Source organism: Clarias gariepinus, chromosome 8 (genome assembly GCF_024256425.1).
Source record: "Clarias gariepinus isolate MV-2021 ecotype Netherlands chromosome 8, CGAR_prim_01v2, whole genome shotgun sequence".
NCBI lineage: Eukaryota > Metazoa > Chordata > Actinopteri > Siluriformes > Clariidae > Clarias > Clarias gariepinus.
This window is the reverse complement of record NC_071107.1, coordinates 21,473,848-21,497,854: the sequence shown is the minus strand read 5'-3', so window position 1 is coordinate 21,497,854 and position 24,007 is coordinate 21,473,848. Positions and strand designations below refer to the sequence as shown.

The following is a 24,007-nucleotide window of genomic DNA, read 5'->3' as shown; positions in this document are numbered from 1 at the left end:
AAACCATGGAGACGTGGAAAACACTGCACATGCGCCAATGAATAAAAAATGATCTGAATAAAAATAATACACTTATAACTACAGAGAGATGATTATACTGTTTAAACTGTTTATACTGTTTACTTTTTTTTTTTACTTGGACACAAAATGCTTACATTTTTACCTAAGCCTATTCATGTTTTAGCAATTAAAAAAAAAAAGAAAAAAGTTACATGACTCCTTAAATATAATAATCCTGACTCAATCAATGAGGGATCGGTACTCCTCAGTGCCCCTAGGTGGCAGTACTGATTTGACATTGTTTTCAAATCTGCATTTCAGGTTCATCGAAGAAGTCATACCGAAGTGAGTTAAGATATGAAAACACTAAGAGTACTTACAAGTTGGTGTTGTTTCATCATCATGCTCGGTATACTTATGATCAACTTGGTGGATGTGGGCATGCATTCTATTTAGCAAAAGTGGGGTAAGCGTGAGGATTTAACATACTGTTGTTAAGAGATGTTTAGACATTAAAACTGTCATTTTGCCTAAATATATATGTTTAATGTTTCTCCACATTACGGATTGAGTTAATATCATTTACACAAGTAATTACTAGCTCATATATTTCAGGTTTAAATTGTTGCCTGTACAGTCAGCGACCATCAAATACTAGTTATTCTTAATTTTTTGCAGATCCAAATGCACATGAAATAAATAACAAATAGTTTTTCGACTGTATGAATAAGCATGTTTATTCTACATAATGTCGCTAGACTGCCCTGGTGGTCGCCATTTTATATCACGTGACCACAAGGGCTCAGCATGGGAGAAATTGTAAAAACTCACCCAATCATTATCTATACCGCTTTATCCCGTATACAGGGTTGATCCCATCCCAGGAGACTTGGGGCACAAGGTGGGGTAGCCCCTGGACAGGGTGCCAATCCGTCACAGGGGACACAGGCACACACACACTCCCATTCACACGCTTAATCATGGAGAATGTGGGAACAGCAGTTAAACTAATGTCAGTCCACAGTCTTTGGGAGGAAACCGGAATACCCAGATAAAAGCCACCAAGCACGGGTAGATCATGCTAACTTCATGCACACAGACCCTAGGTGGAAATCGAACTCGGACCCTAGAAGTGCAAGGCGACAGTGCTAACCACTAAGCCACCATGCTGCTAAAATAAAAAAAAATAAAAAACTGTACTATTTAAAAAAAATATTTACACAAATATTTTGTGCTCTACTTTTAATTTAGACAAGCTGGTATAGAGTCTGCATTGATTCCAGGAAACAATTTTGACCAACCAAAAAATAAAAAACATGTGTTACAATCCCAAGATAATTACTAGAGGCATTATCAAGTTTAAGTGGCATGGTGGCTTAGTAGCACTGACCCTTGCACCTTCAGGGTCTGGGTTCGATTTCCATGAAGTTTGCATGTTCTCCCCGTGGTGTGTTTCTTCCTACAGTCCCAGTACAGTAGACGGGTGCCCTCCAATGGATTGGCACCCCATCTAGGGTGTACCCTGCCTCATGCCCTAAGTCTCCTGAGATAGGCTTCAGCACCCGCCCCCGCTCCCGACCCTTTACACAAAGTGTTATACCATATATCCACTGCAGGCAGCATTGTGTTTGCCTGTGTCCTCAAAAATTACATTTTATGTGCAGAATTTTTACTCTAGTCATTATCTAGAAAATGAATTAAATATTTCTTTTCTATCATACAGGTTAAGATGTCACCATGGCTCATAGGGTTAGAAGTGGTCCAAAGTGTGGGGTTCCTGCCATATTTTTGTGCCTGGTAGCTCTGTTATGTGCCAACGTGCTTCTCTATGTCTACCTGGAGGCTCTGTATGAGGGCACTTCCCTACCTTCAGGACACATGCATTGCTCCCCAGGCTATTTTAAGGTGGGCACTATGAAAAACTGTACGCCCTGGTTGCAGTGTTCCGAAATTCGTGCAAAGGTTCGTCGTCTCAGTCTGATTGGACAGGGAGCTGTTAAACAGGTATATGTTTAATTTCTGTATATATTTGGGTGACATGGTGGCAATGTTTTAGTGTACGTTTTAGAATTAACTAGCTGTCTTTCATAATGTGTTTCAGGTATATCTCTCAGAGTGGCAGGGGCAAAAAGTAGCCTTGTGTGTCTTGTCATCTGAGCAGTATAAAGCCGATTTCCTTCATGGTGTATCCATGCTACGTTCCTTGCAGAGTGTGCGTGTGGTATCACTAGTGGGCGTGTGTGAAGAAGATGGAGTATTTGTTACCGAGTACCACCCTTTGGGATCAGCACTGACACTTGATTCTACTCTTGCACAGGATCGCTACCGCACACAGGACTCCTGGCAGGTGCGGCTGCGTCTGGCACTAGACTATGTTGTCTTTCTGGTGTTTTTACACAACAGCCCAGTGGGTACCCGTGTCATGTGTGACTCTAATGACCTGAATAAAACACTCAGTCAATTCTTGCTCACCTCTGACCTACGGCTTTTGGCAAACGATCTGGATGCTCTGCCATTGGTAGAACATGGGGGTCAGGGCATCAAATGTGGCCATCGTCAACTGATGGGTGAGTTTGTTGCCCCTGAGCAGCTTTGGCCTTTTGGCGATGAAACACCTTTCTCAGATGACCTGATGCCAGGCTATGACGAAAAGTCAGACATCTGGAAGATTCCAGATGTGACCCGTTCTCTGCTAGGTCATGTCTCTGGGAGTGATGTTATCCACTTTAACCTCTTTCAGATACATGCAGACTGTAAGAGGCAGAATCCTAAGCTAAGACCATCAGCGCATGAAGTCCTCAATGTTTATCGCTCTGTTTATGACAGTATGAAGGAAAGTCACACAGAAAGCATCAGAGACATGTTGTGAATTAAATATGATTTGGGAGATAATTAATTAAAGCAATACAGAACTGAAAGTGTGGAGCAAGGTAACTGTATTCAGGACAATGGGCAATAAAAGTTGTTAATACCATTAACCATTTGTTAAAAACTGGAAACCTTTTGTAAAGTTAAATACATACATTTGGTCAGTGCTTTTACTTGCTTAGTCTTTTTATTATTTTTATTAAAAATCTGTTTTCTTATTTTACACCCAACGCCATATTAAAATGTGAAATCGTTATTTAAAGCTGGATACATTTTCTGACACTTGTTAAAACCGAGACCATAAAGAAAAAAGTAAAGTGTACAGAGCTGTTTGTGATGACTCCCTTTACAAATGTATTTACAAATGTTTCATAGTATTAATATAGTTTAAGGAGTGAGGTTTCTTTTTTTTTAGGAAGTATTGACCTCACTTTAGTCATAGGCGTGAAGTTGGCTAATGCCTGTTGCTTGGTCTTGGTTTAATGTATATCTAGTCTAGTGTAAGGCCTATAATGTACAATCTCACATTTTAGCATTTAGGAGACGCCCTTACAAAGAGCATCTTATAAACCTATATATTTATGGTAAGTAATAAGAATGCCATCAAATCTTAATCCCTGGAAGGGGTGTTATAGTACAGCAGGAGAAGAATATACTCTAGTAAGTTTTTAAATAGTAAAATAAATGTGTTTGGTGAAACCGTTTTTTTTTTATGTTTTTTTGCTTTCTAATTAAATGATATCGACCAGGAATGCCTTCATGAATCCCTGTCAGAGCTACAGGTGATGCGGCGATCTTCCAGCGACAACTTCAGCTACCTGTCAATGGCGCCTATAGCGTACGCCGGCTAAAAAGGAACCGGAAATACGTCATTTGTTGTCTACGCGTACTCGGGTCGGTTTGATTGTTTGCACTAATGGGAGCTTTTTGGTGTTCGCGGTTTTAGCCCTGGCGCTGGTCTGTCCGGTGATAGCTAACAGTAAGCGGGCGGACAGTAAAGCAGAGGCCGCGAGTCGGCCGGTTTGTCCGTTTGTACTGTTCAAACGGAGCCGCCGAGCGCGACGCTGCCATTATGAGCTCGGGCCAACCGAGCGACAGCTGCGATCCAGAGGAAGCTCGGCTCACCCGCGACTCCGACGAACTGTTCCGAGAGGGCGAGAGCGAGGAGGAGGAAGAGGAAGAAGAGAATGTCCGCTCGAAAGCATCGCCTCCCGACAGCAGGCGTGAGAATTCCCAGACTCACAGCAGCTCGCGGCCTGAAGCGGCGGCGCGCGGCGGAGCTCCGAGTGCAGGCTGCAGGACATCGAGCGCGCGCGACTCGCTTTTCTCCTGGCTGCGGAACCGGAGCGTGCGCACTGGGCCGCTCGTGGATCCGGCCCGGGATAACTTTAGGACTATGACTCGCCTCTATTCATCCATGAGTCCCGCTGCGGACTCGGTGAACCTCAGCACCCAAACTCACGGCGCCGTGTTCAACCTGGAGTACTCACCGGACGGGTAAGAAAGCTTCCGGTCTTCTCTTACACTCAGCCCAGGACGGAGGTGTAAACCTGCGAGAGATAAAGTCTTGTCTGTCTGTCTGTCTGTGTGTGTGTGTGTGTGTGTTTAGGTCGGTGCTGACTGTGGCCTGTGAGCAGACTGAAGTGTTGCTGTTCGATCCCGTTTCGTCCAAACACATCAAAACGTTAGTTGAGGCTCATGAGGACTGCGTGAACAACATCAGGTACATCACTTCATCACCTCCTGCTTACACACAGAAACCATTGTTCATTCATTTCAGTGACACTACCAAAGCAGATCTGATATATATTTTGCACCTTGTAGGAAGTATTTGACAATCAGAACATCAAACCCTATCCAGATAGTAGATTTTAGTCATATGATGCAATAAACCAGTGGAATTAGTGGTCAAATTATTATTGGTATAAAATGTGATGTAACAGTCAAATGCATTTTATAAGTAGTTTTAGGATGCGCATGATACACGAAAATGTATGTCCTGACCATGTGGAAACAGCATTTTGATGCCCTTATCCATGGTAACTTACACACCATCTCATTATACCTCTGAGCGGTTGAGGGTTAAGGGCCCAAAAGTGCCAACTCAGTGGTGCTGGGGTTTGAACTGATGACCTTCTGATCAGTACTCCAATGTTAACCACTGAGCTACCCCTGCCCTGCCACACTACCCAGTGTCCATCTATCAAAGTATGTGTGTACACCAGGATGCAATTTTTTATAACGTGCAAGGTCCACTCTGGTACCATCTCATCTACATCTGATACAAAGCTGATTTCAGGTAATGTCATGGAAACAGTGATAAAATCCCTTCATACTTAATCAAAAGATGAAGGGAGTGCTGTTATAGGAAAACAATCAGTGATGTGGAGGTTAAGACGGATGAAGCATAGATGTTTAAACACACATGCCGATCATTTTATACTAACAGCAAATCTTAAATTATGTTATTTCTCTTATACCAGTGCCAACTTTTTGTCTTTTAATTATTTATAACTTATATATTATTATAACAGGTGTTTAATGTTGTGAAACCAGTGCATACAAGTCGGTTCCTAATATCATTTTAAGTTGTAACAACAACAAACAGCGTTCATGATTAATACTACAAAAATATAGCTTGCGATGTTGGCAAGAAACAGCAAAGTTCTTTGTCCCAGAGACTTTACTGTGTTAAAAACATAAAGATTTACCACCATCTGTCAATCAGCACTGAGCCTGATTCTTTCAAAAATGCTGAATAAACAGCTTTTTATAGAAAATGCCTTCATCTCAACAAATACACATTTTATACATAATAATATAAACATGCAAACTGCCTTGTAACTGAACTTGACTGCCAAGCTATTATTGAAAATAAATCGCCACCTATTGATCAATCAGAATCAAGAATTTAACAGCACTGTGGTAAACAGTATGACAGATATTCATGTATAAAATGTTTGTGTGCTGTGATGAAGAGGTTAATTTATGATCCAGCTCTTGTTTACATCTAGATTTCTGTAAAAGTCAGTGTTTTCGAATTTTTTTGATAGTTTTTATATTGTGACAGCATCAACAATGCTATTGTTAGTTCATTGTTATTTATAATTCGTCTTTAGTCTCATGTTTATGTGTCTCTCTTCAGGAGATTGAATATTGCCCTTTATATAAGTTGTGTAAAGTCTGTTTACAGATTAATTCTCTGAGTGTCCTGCAGGTTTCTGGATAACCGGTTGTTTGCTACCTGTTCTGATGACACCACCATTGCATTGTGGGACTTAAGAAAGCTGAACTCAAAGGTGTGTTCATTGCACGGCCATGCTAGCTGGGTGAAGAATATCGAGTACGACACGCATACTCGCTTGCTCGTTACGTCTGGCTTCGATGGAAATGTTATCACCTGGGACACCAACAGGTTTGTGCTGTTGGACGTCATAACATCTATTGTGTACATGGATTTATTTAATGGGATCTAACTTGGGTGTATGTGCGCAGGTTCACAGAAGACGGCTGTCCTCATAAGAAGTTCTTTCACACGCGCTATTTGATGCGGATGCGCCTAACGCCAGACTGCAGCAAGATGCTCATCTCCACCTCCTCTGGTTACCTGCTTATTTTGCATGACCTTGACCTCACTCAGAGCCTTGAGGTTGGCAGTTACCGCATCCTACGGGCCAGACGCACTCCACTTAGTACAGGTACGCATGTGAAAGACTTTATACATGAACTGCTTAAAAAAGTACGATTTTTATTTTACAGCATTTGTAGAATTTTTTTACTGTATAGACTTTAATAATGAGGATCCTGTTAAAGTTTAAATATATTTCTCTCGGCTCAGTCAGTTGCAGCATACTTTTTGAATGTTAACTTAACATGTTAAGTAAGTATTTACAAAGGTTGTGGACACCTGACCATGACATCCATGTGTAGATTTTCTATGACCTCTTGTCACCAAGTTGGAATCATACAATGTGTAGGATACAAAAATTCAAAAATTTCCTACACTTGACCTAACTGAATGATCCGAATGAGCACAAAGCCTCACAGCCACACTTCAAAGAGTAAGAGTCTTTCCAAATAAGTGGAGGTTATGGTGATGGTCAAGTGTCCACATATTTTTGACTATATAGTGTTTTTGTTGCCCAGACAAGTACATGCAGTCAGGTCCTTAAATTTCGGACCAAACATAAGTGTTTTGGCATTTATCTGTACACCCCCTATGAATTTGAGTTAAATGGCCTGGTGTGGCCTGTTCCATTTCTAACCAAGCAGATAAAAGTTGGAGGTGGTTCTGAGTGTTATATTTGGTAGCTGTTCACTCAACTGTTAACATAAGGTTCAAAGAGGTATCTATGGAATTTAAAAAGGCCCTCATTAGGCTGAAAAAAAAACATGAGAGAGATAGGAAAACATTGTAAGTGGCAGGTTGGAACATTCTTAAAAATGAGGAAATTAGTGGCAAGCTCAGCAACAGGAAAAGGCCTGGAAGACAACCACGCAAGACAGCCAAGTGGATGACTGCTGAATTCCGTCCATGATAACTACAAACTCTTTTAAAACATCTGGCCAAGTCAAGAACACTCTTAAGGAGTCCAGACTCCAGATGTCCAGACATGAGCAGAACAATGTGCAAAGTTCCAGAGGTGTGCACCATGTCAGCAGTTAGTCCTCATTTGTGTGAAAAATGAGAAACGTCCAAACATGAGCAGAACAATGTACAACTTCACGTGCATCCTAACTTTTTCATTTCAAATTCAAATTGGTGGTGGACAGAGGCCAAAAGAATGTAGATTTCTTCTAAAATGTATGGGAGTGACTATAATGTAAAAAATGTTCTTCTTTTCCAGAGGGTTCTTCAACAGGTTCGAGGACATCAGGGTCTCGCCATGGCAACGACAACAAAGCCCATCCTCATAGAGAGGGTCAGTTGATTTTTGTTTTTACACCTTGTTCTCACAATTTGTTAATTTGTTAATTTCCACCCACTGGCTATTATCATGATACAGTAGCACCTGACCGGTAAGGGTGAGGGTTAGAATATGCTTCCACTAGTATATATTTTATTTCACAGGGCTATTGAACAAACGTGGAGGGAAATGCAGTGCTCTTAGTACACAAGCTCACACACACTCACAATTAGCTAGTGTTAGAATTATTGCCAGAGGATGGAGTAATGTCATCCTTTCCAAAGATAAAGCAAATGCTATTCTGTTTTTCTGATATTTGGGAGCTTGAGTTGAACATATTTGACCAAATACAGCGAATATTTGTTTTAGGGAATTTAAAGTGAACTGTTTTTATAGGGTTTTTTTCTTCTGCTTTGCTGAACTCTGTGTGCATGCACATGTGTATTTTGTTTTTCCTTCAGGTTTGTCTCCTAGGAACAGTCTGGAGGTCTTAACCCCAGAGATCCCAGGTGAGCGAGACCGGGGGAACTGCATCACTTCACTTCAGCTGCACCCCAAAGGCTGGGCCACACTCCTGCGCTGCTCCAGCAACATGGATGACCAGGAGGTCAGTAGTAATACACATCAGTATTATAGAGGAAAACAAACCTTATAACTTGGAGCATTAAGAAATGTCTAGTGTAAATTTATATAAACGTATCTACTGGGTACAAAAGCTCACAGACTCAGAGCTGTGGACAGTCTTAAAGAGAATGCAGGGTAAACCTGCACTTACATCAGCAGGTTTCTTGGATCGTTATTCATTGGCCACCATAAGCCATTCCTGCCTGCAAGTTTTTTTCTGGCTGGGTAATGAAAGTGCCCAGCTCGTTCAGTGGATGCTTTTACTCGTGTGTATATATATATATATATATATATATATATATTTTTTTTTTTTATATATATGGATCCATTAGTTATAGGTCACTAATGTTCTCTAAAGACCATTTTACATCCTAGTGCATTTAAAGCACTAAATAACACCCTTTCTGTCCAATCTCCATTAGGAGCCAATTTTGTAGGAACCCAAAAGAGAGGATGATTGACATTTATTCTTATAGCTGCCTTTTTTTCTGTTGCTTTGCTTCTTAGGTGCAACACAATAACCACAGATGAATTTTGTGCCCCTTTAGCATACACAAACAGTAGCCTCCTGTCACTGTAAAGCAGATGCAAACCAAAGTGTTTCAACAGGCTGAACCTGAGTAATATAAAAATATTGTAGCACAGCCAAGAAAAAACATATGGGGGAAAAATTGGCCACAGATTCTCAGAAACCAGGCATTCTGTTTAAGCTTATGGATATCATATGCATTGATGTGAATAACCAGCAAGCTAGTGGGACCTCAGACAGTAGCTTGAGAGTAGCTCCAGGGTTAGAGACATTAAGTGAGTAAAGGGAGGTCAGGAACGAGAATGTTTAAAGGCGACTAGACTGAGAATTATCTTTATTCTTTTCCTGTAAAATTCAGAGCCAGAAATGATATAAAATGCCAGTTTTTAATAAGACAACTTTTACCTATATTATATGTAGTTATTAGAATAAACAACAAACTGTGATCGCCCTCTGCTTCTCTCTCCTGCAGTGGACGTGTGTGTACGAGTTTCAGGAGGGAGCCCCTCCACGGCTGCCAGCCTCGCCCCGCTGCTCTCTGCGACTCACGCACTACATCGAGGAGGCCAACGTGGGCCGTGGCTATATCAAGGAGCTGTGCTTCAGCCCAGACGGTCGTCTTATCTGTTCTCCATACGGGTACGGCGTGCGTCTGCTGGCCTTCGACGAGAACTGTGCCGAGCTTGAGGAATGTGTGCCCGAGCGTACGGCGGTGCTGCGCGAGGTTCGCTCAATCTACTCCCACAGTGATGTAGTGCTTACCTCCAAGTTCTCACCCACGCACTGTCAGCTGGCCTCAGGCTGCCTCAGCGGACGTGTAGCACTCTATCAACCCCACTTTTAACACACACAAGCCTGGTTGTCTGGCAGGTTGATCCTTCACGGTGTCAAGGTGTGAGTGCAGGTTTGTGTAAACGAGTCGGGTGTTTTTACAGCAGTTTTTGTGCTCTTTAATCTGTGTAATCTCTACAAACTTTTGAATGTACATGTGCAGTACTGAGAGAAAAAGGCATTAAACACGTTGCAGAGTGCATGCCTCTGATTTAGAGGGATGTATGCAGAGTGCTGGTTTGTGCTCATGGTGATATTAAGATTGCAATGTTATTTTGCACCATCTTTACACCTTGGCACATGACCTCTCACTGGTGTCAAAGCCTGACCTGCATGTCTAATGCTACCCTCCCCCCACAGCATTATCGTTAACATGTAAAGTAGCACTGAATGTAAGCAGTACAAACTGTTAATATTGTAATGGATGGAGTTTTGAGTTTTGCCTATTTTTTTTTTTTTAGCAGCGCAGTGTTCACACAGCTCCAAAACGAGCTGTTATTTGTGTGATTGTGTGGCGTGTGTGAAAGGCAGCTTGCTTCTTGAGACATTAAATTAAGACAGTTTTTATAGGGGTCTGATATGTAGATAGTCGAAGCAGTAAATTTGTGTGAGCGTGTTTCAGAGTTATGCGCATCTGCTGGTAGATAAGGTCATTGCCGATGATGATTCCTGGGTGAGTGAGAATAGAATGTGAGTAGAGGCTCCAGTAAAGTTCTTCTCTCAATCTCTCACATACACCGACTCTCTCAGATGGGACAAACTCAACCAACGCTGTTGTCTATACCTCAAATTCATGCAGTGTCAGAAGTATGTGCACTCCCTGTCGACAGTTCAGAAGCTGAGCTGTGATGAAGACAGAAAGGACTGTGGGAAATTATTATGGCAACATGTTTAATGCAGTTGCATAATGTATTTATGTCTCTAATTGATTTAGCTTTCAAGTTAAATGGAACTGACAGTGACTGACTCTTCTGTAATGTTTGGGTTCCATGACTTAAACATCTGGAAAAGGGGGAATAGAGAAAAGAGGATATTGGGGGAGCGGCATTCCTGTGCTCTACTAAGTTACAGAATGATGTTAGTGGTACAAAACAATAAAGATTTTGTCACTCTTTGTCTAGAGCATTTTGCCTGAATATGGGATAATATGCTACAATTCAGAATGATTAAATTATATTTTTGTATTAAACATGGTTTTAATGTGTCCTCCAAAAAATATATATAAATTTTTTTTTTCACTATTTTGCAGAAACCTCTGCTATCAGTTTTAAGGTTATCGACCCAGTAACTGCATCCAGATGGAATATATTTTAACTGGGATAATACAATAGCTACTCTGTTTTTTTACTGTCACCACATTAAATTGAACTTCACAACTAGTAAGAAACTCCTTTATGAGATTATGGTAAGTGTTTGGTATGTATAACCACATAATATCCCAGTATATTTCACCGGTTTTGGTTATTTCCAGTGCCTTATCGGTTGTTAGTTCTAAATCATCAGCTCCAAGACCTTGCAATCAGTTCGAGCATGAAATTGGTCCAACAAAAATACAGGAAATGCTGAGCATTACAGCTGACTGCATAAACTTACAGCTTACTGCAGAGAATATTTTCCCCATGTTCTCTCCAGTTTCCCTGGATTAGCTATCTTATTCAGGTTGTATTTGCACACCATGGATCCACCATGACCCTGACCAACATAAAGCCTTTACTGAATATGAATAAATGAACATTAGCTGTCTTTAGTGCTTTTTGACAACACCATTACAACCACTAGCACATTACAATGATTAGAGTAAGTATCAAAATCATTAAAATTTTTAAACAAAATGGTTATTTATTTTATTGAAGTTTAAAATAACTTGTTACATGTTGCTGATGCAAAATTGTTACAGGTATAGAAAACCAGCTATACCTTACCTTTTTCACTGTTGAGTTTTCACATTTACATGAATTCTTAAACAATTTCAGTGTTTAAAAGTTGCTCAGGGACACACTGCGCAGAGCAGAGATGGGCTAATTCAATACTGATCACATCCTTTTAAAGGAATAAAATACCAGGGTTGCTTTTACCCAGGTGTAAATTTCAAATTGAAACAGTTCAGATCCCAGAATGAATGTTGTAACAAAGTGGGAATATAAGAAACTGACCAAGCATCCTTTATACACACTACTACTTTCCATCCATCTAAGCCTCCTGAGATTCTCATTCTGTTATCAGAGTTTCCAAAAGTCCTTGTTTAGGAGTTTTGCAATGTGTACCATTCACTTTTTCTTGGCTTTGGCACGCCGCTGCTGCTGCTCACGCCGGCGGTTTAAAATCTTTGTACTGACTCTGAGTTTGCGCATTCTCAAGGCTCTGATGCGAAGCTGTTCATCCCGAGGAATCTTCCCACCTTTGGCCAGGATCTGCTTGATGCGCTCTTGTGGTGGCCTTACAAGGTTGAAGTCACAGATGGTGGCCTGTGGCTTTGATCCTACAGCGCAGTGACGCACAGCAGAAAAGTATCCCTCTGCCCAGACAATCACCTTATACTCACCAGGATTCAACAGGCGCCAGTAGTCACCATCTATAGCTACATAGAGCAAGGAAACATCATGTATCGAGCCATGTCGAGATGCATAGATTAGAACGATTCTGATAGAATCATTATTGAATGTGCATACCTGATCTAATGTCATGGTCCAGATCCTCGATTTTAATAATAGCATTTGCAATACCACGCTTGGTGTCTTTGTCTCTGATTACACCTTTTATGCCTCTGTGCACCTGAGAGAGCCGGGCAGGTCAGTGCATGAGTCAGTAGCACAGTACGGAGTAGTTGTTTAAGAAGAGTGAAATAAAAAGAAGCTAACCTGTTCCATATAGAGCAGAAGAGCCTCCTTGTTGTTCTCCCATTCAACAGGAAGCTCACTGGCATGGGGAAATTTATCACATGACAACTCCACAGTTATCTCAAAGCAATTAGTGTGCAAGTAGCTGAAGTCATTCATGCCTGCAAATACATGGACATCAAACTGGGATTATAAATGATGAACACCAAAAGGCAGATCATTATAATGTATAATTAAAACTGACTTAACACTGCTTTATTTGACCTATGTGTTTTCTTACTTCCTGGGACAGTGTGCCAGTCTCCTCCATTAATAATATTGCTGTATTGCTGAAAGTCCTCGAAATGACATATTCTGCGGTCAGGGTTGGCCATCACCAGATTCGAAGAGGCGTAAACAGCTGCTAGCCAGCGAAAGAAGTCGTTATCTGCAGTAGGGGTGTCCTGGCGGGCGATCCAGTCTCTTGTGCAGTCAAATGGGTAGGATACCACCAGCTCTCCTCCGTGCAAGTTAGCGCTCAGAACAAAGGGAATTTCCTGCATCCAATTTATTATTGCTCGTGTCTCTGGAGCAACCTTACACACAAAGATGTAGGGGAAAATGCTTTAAAACGTGCATGATAAAAATAGACAAAACATGTTAGAAGAAGAGCAAGCAGAGGTTGAGGGTGTTCTCAATGTTCACTGTTCATGTTAAGATGGTCTAGACAAATGTTTGGCAAGACTTAAGTCAAAATCTTAGAGCTTGAGTCTTTTGTCCAAATGGCATTGCTGAACTATAAAGTCCATTGTAAAAGCATTTACTCTAATCATCATACCTCAACAAAGGGAGATAGATGTGTGCTCCTCCATGTTGTGTATGTGCTGTGTTTCTCTGAAGATATTTTTGTGGGAGGCCTCAGCAGAGGGAGTTTCAGAAAGGAAGTACTCGCATTCTTTAAAGATCCTGATTCCCCAGCATTTCTTTGTGGTGTGAGTACTTGTTTGTCTTTCAGGGTTGAGTGCACCCAAAATCCCAAATCAGTGCAGACTGTTCCTCAAATCCTCAACTTAATTTATTGCTGATACAAATATGATTGTTGTTTTTCTCAGAACGACTTTAGTTGTCAGCTCTTTACAAAGATTTATCTCATTCATTTTTCCCCAAATGAGTTGGAGCACATTCAATAAATGACAACCTGTCTTTATTTTCATTCTTGAACTTATTTGCAATCCTTTAGACTGTCTATTAACAGACTAAAAGATCTTTTGTTGAGCTATCCTATGTAAAGGCCGAATTATCAAAATTATTCATAATCCAAAATAATAATACTTGGATGTTTTTTTTTTAATAGAGCAGAGCCCCAAATCTCATCTCGTTATTTTCAGCTCTGTTTTGTGGTTATAGATGATCAAGATGCACCACATTTTTAACTTTAATCTGTCCTTTAACAGTCTTTAGCTTTGATTATGGAGTGCAATGTGGTAACTAATTCATGTGTGAAAATGTTTCCTCATTCTTCCACAGTCCTGCAGTATGGCCATCAGGGAAGGAAAAACTCCATTTATATGGTAACCTGGTCATTCAGACCATTCAGGTTGTTTTCAAATTCAAAGTTTACGTTTACAATTAGACATTTGGCAGACGGCCTTATCCAGAGCGATTTACATTTTTATCTCATTATACAGTACATCTAAGCAGTTGAGGGTTAAGGGCCTTGCTCAAGGGCCAACAGGGGCAACTTGGTTGTCGTGGGATTTTTAAACCTGGGACCTTCCAAACCATAGTCCAATGCCTTAACCACTGAGCTACCCCTGACCAAGTTCAATGTGTCTGCTCCCTAGCAATGAAGCCTTTTTTTTTTTTTTTTAGCAGGGAGGGAAATCCCACAGGTTAGAGGCTATGAAACTGTCCCAAAAAAGGTTTAAGCTTAATCACTCCAATGTGTGGCAAAAAATTTGCGAAAGTTTCTAACACGACGGAAACCCTGACTTGAAATGGAAACTTTTCCAAAATATCCGCCAACATCCCCAATAGATGACAATAATAATAAATTAGGTAAAAGCCATCTTAAACATACCATCCAGAAAACCCTCTTGCTGAATTTTGGATAACATCAGGTTTCAACAATATGAAGAACACTGAGAGAAAATGGCATTTATGGCAGGGTTGCCAGGAAGTAGCATCTGTGTTCAATAAAGAACCAAATGCCTGTCTTTATTTTGCCAAAAAACACCTGGACAGACCTGAACGTTTGTGCATGTTCATTCTCTGGACAGACACATCAGGCATGGTGATGGGAATTTTTAGAACTGAGGCTGATTTTCCTCTTCTGTACCAGGACATCTGGGCATCCTTAAAGGACTCATGAGCTCTAAGATGTACCAGGAGATTCTTGAACAGAAGATCATGCTACTGATCTGCTACAGAAGTAAAACTCAGATGAAAGATGATCACCCAACCTCCCAAAGCATTCAGGCAACTTTCATTCATTCTTTCAATCATTTTTTATACTACTTATCTTGTACAGGGTTGCGGGAAGCCTGAAGCCTCTTCAGGGAGACTTTGGGCACAAGACTGGGTACACCATGAACAGGGTGCCAATCTATCACAGGGTTACGCACTTATTCACACACCACAGGCAATTTAGGACTGCCAATTAGCCTGAACTGCATGTCTTCGGACTGTGGGAGGAAACTTGTGTACCCGCCAACAAAAGGAAAACTCTATGCAAACTCTATGGACACAGACCTAAGGTGGGAATCGAACACTAGAGGTGCAAGTTCGCAGTGCTAAACACTACGCCACTGTGCCACCTGTTCAGGCAACTTGGAGTACTATATTGTGTATTGAGTGAGTCAAAGTCCTGACATAAATCCAATTAAGATGCTACGAAGACTTGAAAAGGGCAGTTCATGTCCTCACTCAATTTTCTCTCAAGACGGATGTCAGATCTAGACTGACTAGTGACTAGACAGGAGACGTTTACTTCAAATTATTGTTGATAAACGAAGATGTCAAGCTTTTGAGTGAAGAGCTCCATATATTTTTGCACATACGACCATTTCTTCAGGGCTCACAAACTTTCAAGCAGCACAGAAAACAACAACCCGAATTTGTTTACACATTATTACACAACATCTTAGAAAATCAACTGATATTTTATGAGATCTCTTTGCCTGATTTAAGCTTATTAGCTGCATTACCATGGGAAATTGTTAAATACTAAAGTCTAGTCATTAAGCCTAGTACTGTTAAATCAGTTAGAATAAATAATATGGTAGGTCAACATAAGGTCAAAAAAGTGTAAGTGGGGTATTACTGTACTGTATACATTATACATACTGTTGCGTTGGTTGTGGTGTAGTACTCTGGCATGGGGATGTAATGGTTGCTGACTTTCTTTTTGTCTGTTGCCACCTCCTGAGCATCCCACATGATGTTGTTGAGGTCAGGAAAGTTATGGTTCATGTCAATGCCCTCATAGCTGTAGCGACCTAAAGCCCATCCAGACAGCTCAGACCCCTGAGACACACAAACACACACACACACCACACATAACAATGGACCTGTAGTTCTATAAAGAGTACGAGTTCCTCACATACAAAGATCACGGTCATAGTGCTATGCAAAAAACCTTCACAGATAAATAAATAAATAAACACACTTGTTTGGTTCATCAGTCACCTACTTAAGTATTTAACACCCTTCTTCTGACAGCTGAAAGGTGCTAAATGTCTCATGTTTTCGCATGGCTGTTTTGTCAGCTTTAACTTACTACTTTTGCTTTTGGACATTTGTAATTTTAGATTTATAGTTTTCTTTTATATACTATATACACTGCCTGGTCAAAAAGTCACCTAAAGTTAAAGTCAATCATTGCATCAATTTGCAATGATTCTTCATGCTGTGAATTTTTCTTTACATTGTGTGTAAATGTTCTTACTTTCACTATTTAAACATAGCCGTGATTTTTACTGTTAAAATGTAAATGATTTCCATTCATAATTCCATTCCGACTACAGTTCTTCCAGAGGTTTTAGTACTATCCTTCCAGGTTTTAATAATGGGTTGAAAAGTTCTAAAGCTGGTTTCCGTAATTTTAAATCTCCTTAATGATTTTATTTGCTCACTCACTCTTACTCACAATCTACACCGCTTTATCCTGTATTCAGGGTCATGACGTCTGATGCCTATCCCAGGAGGCTTAGGGCAGAGGGCAGGCTGCCAATCCATCACAGGGCACACACACTATGAAAAATTTGGTAATGCCAATTAGCCTCATCTGCAGGTCTTTGGACTGTGGGAGGAAACCTGGCCAGGAATCGAACCCAGACCCTGGATGTGCAAGGCGACAGTGCTAACCACAACACCACCGTGCCACCCTTTATTTGCTCAGTGCAGGCCAATAATTTCACCTTTCCGTAGCTGTTTTGTAGCTGTTTGCTTTATTGTAATACTGCTTTGATTGATCATACACTCTGAGATTAGCTACAAATACAAGCTTCAGTGTCCAGTCTGAGTTAAGCAGCTAAATGGTAAGTAGTAAAAAAAGAATCTGCTGCCTTCTAGCTAAGATTTTGATATCTTGGTGTTTTTTTTAAACCACGGAGGAATCAGTTTTGGGCTCAGCATAACTGAATTATTGCACTACTGAATGGATTTTAAGTTAAACCGGGACTTTTGATTGTGCAGAATAGCAGAACCCAGTTATGGAAGTAACACTACCTTGAATTCTCCTCTATATAATCCCCCAAGTGCTTAGATACCACACAGTACAATGTTTTCTCAGTATGATCAGACTGCCTGCTTCACATCTGAAACACTGGTCTCCTAGGAACTCCTTTATTGGCCTCTACATGTGGAAATGGCTTGCAGTGAGTTCAGGACCATCTGTATGTACTGTACAGTGCATTGCAAAAGTTTTCATATCCCTTGAACTTAACTCAAGTTACAATCACAAATGTAAACGTATTGCATTTGGATTTCATGTGATAGACCAATGCAAAGTGTCATAATTGTAAAGCAGAAGGAAAATGATAATTTGCATTTATAAAATATATTCACATTTGTGGTTGAAACCTGGACAAAATGTAAAAAAGTTCAAGGCGTATGAATACTTTTGCATGTTGGTATGTGGAAATAACTCCCAGCTGAGTTCATGGAATTTGCAAGTGATGTTCAGACTGCTCAATTATCATGTGTACAGTTTCCACAAACAGATGCATCTCTTCCACAAGCTGGCAACAAGTTATTTATCAGTTTTCAAGGATCACTTGCTAAACGAGGGCAACTGCAGTGGGCTTCGAGTCAGGACCTCTGTCAGGATTGTCATTTATGGACATACGGCCTAGTGTAAAATGTTTGCACTATTCAACCATTTTATTGCAGCCAAGAGTGTCATCACCATACTGTGCTTCTTCTTAATGTTAGTCGTTTTTTTAACAATTAACACCACAGGTTCTAGTGTGATTTGAACACGCTTGTGTTGTTAAAAGTGTGAAATGACATCAGTTAGCCAAAGGAAGTGGCGTGACCTTAAAATAAGTCACTAAAGCACCAAATGCAGCTCATGAATACTTGCTTTGATATTTAAAAAAAAAAAATCCATGTTCTGGAAAGGGTTTTAAAAGTAGTACAGGCCTTGAAATGCTGCCACGATGCCATGATAAGGAAGTAAGGGTATACCATTGCTTATGCTTACATGTTATCCTGTTCTACTGGAATATTATTATGTGTCAAGAACAATTTGTTAACATTGCAGCACAAAATTCCATCCTTATCATTTACCTTTTCATATGCTGCCTCATATCCATCAGGGTTGAAGGATGGTAAAATGTGAATACGTGTTTCTTTCACCAGCCGTACTATTCGCTGATTGCCTCGTTTGTACTCGTGGCAGAGGTACTGCATAAGGTTCAGCACCAGTTCCCGACCCAAAGCCTCATTTCCATGCATTCCAGCAACATAGCGGAACTCTGGCTCTCCTACACATATTACACAATTAAAGCATCAGCTGGTTGGAAAGGTTCTGTAAAACTATAAAACATTTTGGGTACTGTGTTGGGTACAATGTTCTTTTGTCTCAGAGTGAAGAAAAATATTCTCCTGTTTCCTTAAGAACATTCAAAGACTTTCCTGAGTCCTGCGTTTGTTTACTTTGGCCATATTGCTAATAAAAACAGATGACAAATATATCATATGCAAGCAGTGCACATGACTTTAATCATCTCTGTAAAAAGTTGATAACTAACATGTATGAGGAGGTATGGAAAAGGCCTCTCTTATATAAACAGTGTAATCCTAGGGCTGGTTCCTAAGGAATGTTGTGGGGTCGGTTGCAGGAACTTGTATACAGTATTTGCCACTAGGCTGCGGTATAACATTGCACAGATCTATAATAATTCAAATCAAATTACTCATAACAACAAATGAAGTTTGTAAAAACCAGATGCATAATAAGGAATTTGCACTTTGATGAAGAAAATGCAAGCTCTTAAATCACACTATCACTTACCCAGTTCATGCTTTCCAGGGTTGTCTGAAATCTCCATGACATAGAGTTTAAGCCCAGTGTAACTTTTCCCAATAGTATAGATTCGTGTAATATCAGGACACTCATCAGTCACTGCTTTCAGTAACTATATAAAGAACAACTCATCTCAATTCACTGATGTGAATGCATTTCAACAGTTTAAGGGAATTAGCTTTAAATATAGGAGTTCATAAAAATGCATAAACTATATGGATGACAATGTAGCAAAGAAACACAGTCTTACCTTTCTCATCTCAGCATAATTATGATGCCTAAAGTCTAACTTGTCAGTAGAACCTCTCACTGACTCCCATGTGTACTGGTTGTGAGGATCTATGAGCACACACATATGGGAGATGATGAAATGTATGAATATTGGTGCAGAATAATTCTTTGTTACTGCTGTGGTTGTGTAAAACTGGACCTGGCATGGGGCAGCCCAGGATTTCAGCTCGAAGGCAAATAGTGCCGGTCCTGAACCAGCTCTGTGGGTTGATGCGAATGTACTGAGCAGTGGTGGGTTCAGGAAACAGAGCCAGCACAGGTGTCTCCTGGTCCTGACTACCTATGAACACCTATACAGAGATTATATAAAAAATAACAGGCTGTGCTATTAAAAAGTTTGTGCTATTTTATAGACGCAGTATTTGAAATCTTCAACTTACTGCTTCTTGTGATCCATTCATGCAGGGCTGCCATGTCACAGAGTCATTACTGAACTGCACCTTATACTCTGTGACCCAATGCAAGCTGCACACACACATATACACACAACATGTATACAAAGTTCAACAGAAATGACTAAGCTTCAGATGTTCAGACACTGAGTAATTACTGAGTAATGCATTTGATACTAGTAAGAAAGTCATACTGACGTCCAGATGGAGCTTCTGCCCTGCAGAATGACCCCAGTGAAGAGAGTTGGTCTGAGAGCATCCAACTGCCACCACTGCTCTTTATCCTCCATCCCAGCACACCATGCTCCATCATACTCATCTCCATCCTCCAGACCTGACTGTACAAAAAAAAAATTTTTTGGAATGAAGAGTGCACGATTCGTGTATTCATGTATGGTTCATTTTCAAAAATCCCCATCACCATAATAACCACACTTAAGGAATGCTGGCTGACCTGGATATTGAGGCGTCCTCGGTGGGGGCCTAACCCACTGCTTAATGATGTTGAAGCCTGTAGCTGGTAATCAGACACCCTCAGAGACTCTAATCCCACTGGTGGACAGTCTGGAGGGGGGGAGGGAGACCGAACAAAAGCAGACACGTGGAAAGGGAGAGGAAGGAAGTAAAGATTAAGCCCTCAAAGCAGAAATAGGCAAGCATTTAGTCATACAAGGGAAGAAATGTTTTAAAGAGGAAGGATTTTAATCACAAATCTAGGAATGATTAAATGTTTTTTAATTGCAGGGTGTTATTTATAAAAGTGGGTCGATCAATTTCCCAATGAGTTAATCTGTAATCTCATTTAAAGTTGTCCAATAAAACATGTTAATAAAAAAGCAATTCTTGACTGTGTGCATTGTTAGTTGTCTCATGTGATGGTGTTTTTCAGGACTATGGACTGATGAGTTTTGAACTGAAAAGAATATATAAAAGGTTTAAAGAAAACAGTTCCTCAATATAATTTACCATCAGTTCTTTAACATACAGTATGTACTGTAACAGAATATTTTATTCCGCAAAGGTTATAAACACAACGCAGTGCTGCATGTTTCACCCTTGCAACAACTTACATAATGTGTAGAACTACAATGAAGTACAAAATTACTGATTTTCTTTGAAAACTCTACATGAAAGACTTTTCAACAGCCACATGTTTTGTTTTGAACATGTTTTTGCATGCGGCATGCAAAGAACATCCACATCCTATTGTGCATGTACCCATTGCACAACCCCAGTTTGTTGTGGTATTGTAGAACAAGCACACTTTAATCATTACAGTGTTATCGTGTAACAACTTGTGTTAGAACTTTCATGAAAATCCCTTTGAGAATTATGTGAATGCGAGAAAGTTCTGTGGAAAAGCCTCCTTACATCTGTTGCTTTCTTACTCAACACTGTTAAAGGTCTTTGTATAAAATCTAGGGAAGCTTTGGCAAGGCAAGTACTTTAAATGATTCATAAGTGGGAGGCATGGTGGTGTAGTGGTTAGGATTGTGGCCTTGCTTGCATGTTCTCCTCATGCTTTGTCCAGGTACTGCAGTTTTCTCCAACAGTGCAAAGACATGTAGATTAGGTTAACCGGCATTACCAAATTATTATTAGTGTGTGTGTTTCATGTTTCTGACCTTTAAGATTTTTACAGGTATGTGAAGTAAGATACATAAAATTCCTTTTAAGATTGTAAAGGTACGGGATAAATATGATGCAGACATATAAATGGTCCATGATTGGTTTTGACATGTGTATGACTTTTGGCATACTTTACTTAAATGTATGCCAGTTGCACATCAAATTGATGTCATAAATGAACTTTGCGTTGAATAAAAGGCGTATGGCATTTACATCACTTATTTGCAGCATCTGTTACTGTATGTTCTTTCTTTTCCACTCTGTCAGCCATGATTCTTCCACAAATATTATAATAAGCCCTTTTAGAAATATTGGTGGAAAATTTGCGTACTGAAAAAACAACAACAACCTGGATTTGTATTTTTGTTTTTCATTTTAAAGCATTTATTTTGGACAGAATTCAGATATCAGTGGTTTTTAAAAATATATATATTTTAATCTTTGTTTGAAACAGTGGTTCTCAGCCTTAGTCCTGCATAGTTCAGTGTTTTCCCTGCTCTGTCACCACCGCTTCAATCAAGAAAACGCTGTTAATTAGTTGATTAGCTGAGAAAGCACTAAAATGTGCATGGCAGTGGTGTGAAAATGTATTCATTCAATCAATTAAGAGTATTGTGATTCTTTGAGGTAAAGTAAGTCCTCTTCTAATAAAATTTTTTTTTCACACACTTTGATAATAACCCACATCTTAATGCATCTGTTGTTATATATATTTTTTTGTGTTTGTTTTGTGTGTTGTAGGTGGCACTGCAGCTTAGAGGTCATCGCCGTCACCTTGCACCTCCAGGGTCTGGGTTTAACTCCCGCCTCTGTGTGCATGGAGTTTGCATGTTCTCCACGTGCTTGGTGGGTTACTTGCAGGTACTCCACAGTCCAAAGACATGCATATTAGGCTATTTCTGATTCCCAAATTGTGTGTGTATGTGTGTAGCAGCTCCGTAATATATATCATTACGGTGGAGTGGAAGAGGATCCCAGCAACAACATGTGCAGCTTTGGTGAACTCCATGTCCAGGAGGATTAAAGCTGTGCTAGATAACAATAGCCTCACACACAATATTGGCCTGAATATTGAACCGAAACCTGAAGGTGCAAGGCGCCAGTGCTAACCACTAATAATATAATAAACATCAAACTATTTTTCTTTTTCTGTATACAGTGTATATACATTTCTTTGGCTAAACTGGATGTATACAGACTCGGATCTAGAAAAAAAACTTGAACACACACATATATTTAAGTTTTATACTGGAGGCAAATCATTCGTTCATTTACATATTTATATAACAGATAATGAATCCAGTGTAAATAACTTGTATTAGTAATATATTACTGCAGGAAGAACTAATTAAACTTTTTCAGAACATCACTGTACATATCCCAATAATAATAATAATAATAATTAATAATAATTATAATAATAATTATAATAATAATAATAATAATAATAAAAACAGATGGAAGTTCCTATCTGGCAGCCTTATTCCAGAAGCTAAATAAAGTGATTAAATCTTTTCACTCGCCGGGTTTAGTTCTGTGTCCTGTGTCCGAGTTTTCCTTCTGCACATCAGAGACTCGCTCCGCTGCGGTGCCATTCTCTCTACTCTCAGTGCCAGGAGTGGTTAAAAATAATTCCGTATCATTAAAAGTCACGCCGCTAACAGCGTTCTTTACGGTCGCGTTTTGAAAAGACGTAATTATTCGACAATGCAGCAGCAGCAGCAGCAGGAGCAGCACTGTCGCCTGCCTGACACACACACCTCGACCGAGCATTGTGTCTATGCAGCAACTTCTCTGCTTCCCACAAGAACTTTAAATCCGAAAGACCCTGGAAGACCAACCCAGTAACATAATACAGCTGTTACCGTAAAGTGTATAGTAGCCGAAGTTGCAGCCATTGGCAAATTGAACCATGTAATTCAGTGACAGGTAAATTAATCATGTGGAAAAAATTCAAGTGGAGGAGATGTAAAAACAGCTGTACTAACCACATAAGGGTGACTATATGATTTGCCTCCTCTTTTAAACAGATAACTTGTACAATCATGTCTTCTAATAACAGTGCATGACTAACCAAGAATGTCCCTGATTTCATTTTATTTCATTTTATTTTATGGACAAGCAGGAGAGTTCACATTATGGTGCTTCTAAATGAATGAGCAAATCTGTAACTAGCAAATCGAGTTAAGAAATTGTTAAAAAGTATTGACACGTACAACCTCATGAAGACATTATAATGTAGGAGCATGCGAATAAAAAACATGCTTCATTTAAACGTAAGCAAACATATAGTTTTCTTTGTGATTAACAATGAAGAAAGTGTTGGCTTTCTTGCTCACAACAGACTAAACCACGAACAAGTCCACCCATTTTCTTCAGTTCCATGCTCTCCATCCAAACCTCTCACAAAAGCACCTCCTCCACACAAATATCCACACCCCAGTGCACTGGAAGCTTCATGTTTCATTTTGACCCAAAAGTTGCATTTCTTATTCTAACACGTACAGTAAGTAAATGGTGTAAGTGAATGACAGTCAACTGCAAAATTACAGGTACCCTTAAAGAAATGAAAAGAAAACAGAGCAAAAACT

The 24,007-nt window shown here is 39.9% G+C and overlaps 3 protein-coding genes across 3 annotated transcripts; 2 read left to right on the top strand and 1 right to left on the bottom strand.

The window, feature by feature from the left end:
- Nucleotides 1-345: 345 nt before the first annotated feature.
- pomk (protein O-mannose kinase) lies at nucleotides 346-3,200 on the top strand. Its single transcript, XM_053501757.1, has 3 exons — nucleotides 346-466; nucleotides 1,724-2,004; nucleotides 2,102-3,200. The coding sequence occupies exons 2-3, from the start codon at nucleotides 1,738-1,740 to the stop codon at nucleotides 2,867-2,869; spliced, it is 1,035 nt and encodes a 344-aa protein (XP_053357732.1). The 5' UTR covers nucleotides 346-466; nucleotides 1,724-1,737; the 3' UTR covers nucleotides 2,870-3,200.
- Nucleotides 3,201-3,733: 533 nt separating this feature from the next.
- wdr32 (WD repeat domain 32) lies at nucleotides 3,734-10,948 on the top strand. The gene is made up of 7 exons (XM_053501756.1): nucleotides 3,734-4,365; nucleotides 4,478-4,591; nucleotides 6,086-6,283; nucleotides 6,364-6,566; nucleotides 7,716-7,790; nucleotides 8,237-8,382; nucleotides 9,401-10,948. The coding sequence occupies exons 1-7, from the start codon at nucleotides 3,941-3,943 to the stop codon at nucleotides 9,770-9,772; spliced, it is 1,533 nt and encodes a 510-aa protein (XP_053357731.1). The 5' UTR covers nucleotides 3,734-3,940; the 3' UTR covers nucleotides 9,773-10,948.
- Nucleotides 10,949-11,572: 624 nt separating this feature from the next.
- Nucleotides 11,573-23,218, bottom strand: cpxm1a (carboxypeptidase X (M14 family), member 1a). The gene is made up of 13 exons (XM_053501755.1): nucleotides 22,940-23,218; nucleotides 20,242-20,351; nucleotides 19,986-20,125; nucleotides 19,776-19,860; nucleotides 19,535-19,685; nucleotides 19,355-19,443; nucleotides 19,093-19,216; nucleotides 18,366-18,562; nucleotides 15,921-16,100; nucleotides 12,877-13,171; nucleotides 12,618-12,757; nucleotides 12,429-12,531; nucleotides 11,573-12,337 (listed from the first exon to the last, which is right to left on the bottom strand). Exons 1-13 carry the CDS (start codon nucleotides 23,187-23,189, stop codon nucleotides 12,027-12,029), a joined length of 2,175 nt encoding a protein of 724 aa, XP_053357730.1. The 5' UTR covers nucleotides 23,190-23,218; the 3' UTR covers nucleotides 11,573-12,026.
- Nucleotides 23,219-24,007: the final 789 nt, after the last annotated feature.